Below are 3,081 nucleotides of genomic sequence, written 5' to 3'. Positions count from 1 at the left end.
CAGAACAATTAGTATTCAAGCTCTGAATAAACCCATAGATCCATTTTATGGAATATTATGTAACCACTAAAGAGAATTAGTCTGATTTGTATGTATTAACATTGAAATAATTCTATATTGATTTATAAAAGACAATTAAAAATGACATGTGCATCATGATACTATTTATATAAAAACATGTACACAACACTGTGAATAGTATAAAGACATACCTACTACATGTAAATGAAAATGCAAATTAAAACTACAGACGACAATCTATAATGGTGGCTTCCTCTGAGGGGGAGGTAGGAAATCAGGTTGGCAGTGGTGTTGTTCAAGATATATTTTTCCTTGTTCTTAATATTTTTTTATTCCAGCATATTACATGGGTACAAATGTTTAGGTTATGTATATTGCCTTTGTCCTGCTGGAGTCAGAGCTTCAAGCATGTCCAGCCCCCAGATGATGGGCCCTGTACCCATTAGGTGTGAATATATCCATCCCCTCCTCCCCCCTCCCACCTACTGGACACCCAATGAATGTTACTACTACATGTGCACAAAACACAAGGGTGATCTGGCATCTCTTGCATTATCTTGCATAGAGCTGGAGCCCATTCTACCAAGTGAAGTATTCCAAGAATGGAAAAACAAGTACCACGTCAAATTGGTATTAATTGTTAATTTTTCTAAAAAATCTTTTTTTTGTAAATAAAACTATATTTTCATGTTTCATGCGTAATTAAAACTTAAAAAGTGGAAAATTCCATATGTATTTCCTTTTGGTGGTAGTAAAATTACATTATTTAAAAAAATCTGTAAGTCAAAGAAAAAATATCTTCCAGTCTTGCAATTCAACACAACCATTAGTGTTTTGGCACAGTTACTACCATCATTTAGTTAAAATCATGCTACACATGTACTTTCTTATTATTTACTTTTTTAATTTATTAGGGGGCCCTTCACAGTCTTTATCCTACTCATTTTAATGAGTATAATATATTACTAAGTGTACATACTGCAACTTACTGCATTACTTTCTTTTTAATTTTTGGTACCGTTAAGTATGTGATTAGCATAGCAGCAGATTTCTCCCCCATATATCTTAAGAGATATTTCTTTTGAGAAGGATTAAAGAATAAAAATGTTTGAACACTTTTAATAACTCTTCATATATATGTCAATTCTTTTTAGGAGGCGTTTTGAGAAGTTTTATTGGCTAGCAAGGGCAGAAATACATTGTCCTGATGGGGTCTGCAATACACAGCCACATTCTCACCTGGCCCAAAATGACATTAAGCGACCCACAGAGGAACAGGTAATCCACCCACACATTCTACTAATCCCGTAGAACCCTGTTGTGAAGTGCCCTCCAAGCCACTTCAAATGTCTAATCTGTCCGGAGAAGACTCAAAGTCAGAACTAAATTATGTGGTTACATTTCTAGAAATTAGTGATCAGTGAGGAGATGGTAGTGGAAAAACAAAACCTCCATCCTCTATACTTACCATAAAACAACAAATTAAATTACTCAACTAATTCCCAAATAATTACTATATCTCAATCCCGAATGGGAGTTATCCTGGAGAGATGGGAAGGAGGTCATGTACTTATGACCTGAAAGTGAAATTTGCCTTTGTTGTGAAAATGACCTCATGGATGTAGGTGGTTCCCTGTAGCAGGTCAGCAGCAAGGACTTTGGCCAATATGGCTTATTGAAACAGATTCCCTTGTCAAATTACTTAATAGAGTCCGAGGTAGAGAAGATTTCTTATAAAGGACCGATCTCTACTTACCATTTGTGTAAGGGTTGACAGTCTTTTTATTTGTCATTACACGTGCCGTGGCATTATTTACCTATGTACATAGAAAACGCCAATGAGCGCACATTCTAGAGCCAGCTCACAATTCAATTAGTTGCATGCATTATGACTGTGATTACTTATTTAAAGAAAAAAAAACTAAAATGCATTTTAATTTATAAAAGGCAGTAGGTGCATAACAAAATCATACGTTTAAAAAATTACATTTACTTCATAACCATTTTAACTTACAAATCATTTCAGTAAAGCAATGTCATATCATTAAAAGTTTAATAAAGAGACAGTAAAAGCAAATTAAAAGATACTGCATAATTGAAGATTTAAAAGCATGCGTGTACTCCATGGTAACACAGAAACGATAAATATTTTTTTAAACATAAAATAAAGTTCATATGAAGGAACATGCAGTGGAGGAGAAGAGGGAAGAGACAAGGTACAAGGGAACATAAATGTCAAAAAAAGGGACAAACAAGTTTTAGCCGTGTGCAACACTTTAGGAGGAAAGAACCATTGGGAAAGCAACATCTAGCATTCAACACTTGGAACAAGAGCCTTTTACATCGCAAGAATTAACAAAATCATTCAAGCTTTAAAGTCACAGCTAACAAAAGGATAAAAGAGAGGGTGCATTGTTTAACACAATATGGAGTTAACAATCTGAGTAAGATGTGCACCGGTCATAACTCAATCCAGTCAGTGCCTCCCAGGCTAGCTTAGAACGTACACTCAATTACAGGCGTACCAATATCCAAAAAAATAGAGCATCAAGAAAACTTAATACAACAAGTCAAAAAAATTCACGTGGTATATATATATATGTATATAGATATATCAGCACTAAATACGTGAAACGGCAGATGGACTTCACCACTTACCATTCACCACCATCGCCAGCATGGGTTTGTATACAGTTACCATGGTTACTGAGAGTTTGGTGAGGGGCCTAAGCGTTACCGTCGAAGGGGGAAAATGAAAGGCAAAATATGCAACATCTTACTCCAAGGACTAAAGCATTTTTAACTGGTTTTTTTTTTTTTTTTTTTTTAAGTTTTAACAAATATGACCCTGTGGCTATGTTGAGGGAGATCTCAGTGGTACAAATAGCAGACTCTGAGTGTCAGAATTTTGGTATTTATGCTTTCAATGAACAGGGGCCAGATATTGAATGGGAAATCCTGTTTGACTGTTCACTTTATTATTAAAAGATTATAGAAATTCAAACTGGCTTCCTAAAAGGAAAAAAAAAAAAAAATGAAAGGTTTAATGACAAAAACCTC

At 34.8% G+C, this 3,081-nt stretch overlaps 1 protein-coding gene across 7 annotated transcripts in view; it reads right to left on the bottom strand.

The window, feature by feature from the left end:
* Nucleotides 1-3,081, bottom strand: part of RBFOX1 (RNA binding protein, fox-1 homolog (C. elegans) 1) — a 1,551,452-nt gene that overhangs the window by 105,286 nt on the left and 1,443,085 nt on the right. For all 7 annotated transcript variants that reach the window (XM_012647564.1, XM_012647568.1, XM_012647562.1 and 4 more), the window contains one exon: nucleotides 1,778-1,838. In XM_012647564.1, coding sequence (XP_012503018.1) covers nucleotides 1,778-1,838 — 61 coding nt within the window. The remainder of the gene's footprint in view (nucleotides 1-1,777; nucleotides 1,839-3,081) is intronic.

Source organism: Propithecus coquereli, unplaced genomic scaffold (genome assembly GCF_000956105.1).
Source record: "Propithecus coquereli isolate 6110/MARCELLA unplaced genomic scaffold, Pcoq_1.0 Scaffold27, whole genome shotgun sequence".
In the NCBI taxonomy this organism is placed as follows: Eukaryota; Metazoa; Chordata; class Mammalia; order Primates; family Indriidae; genus Propithecus; species Propithecus coquereli.
The sequence above is the reverse complement of the archived record's forward strand: the minus strand, read 5'-3'. Positions and strand labels throughout refer to the sequence as shown.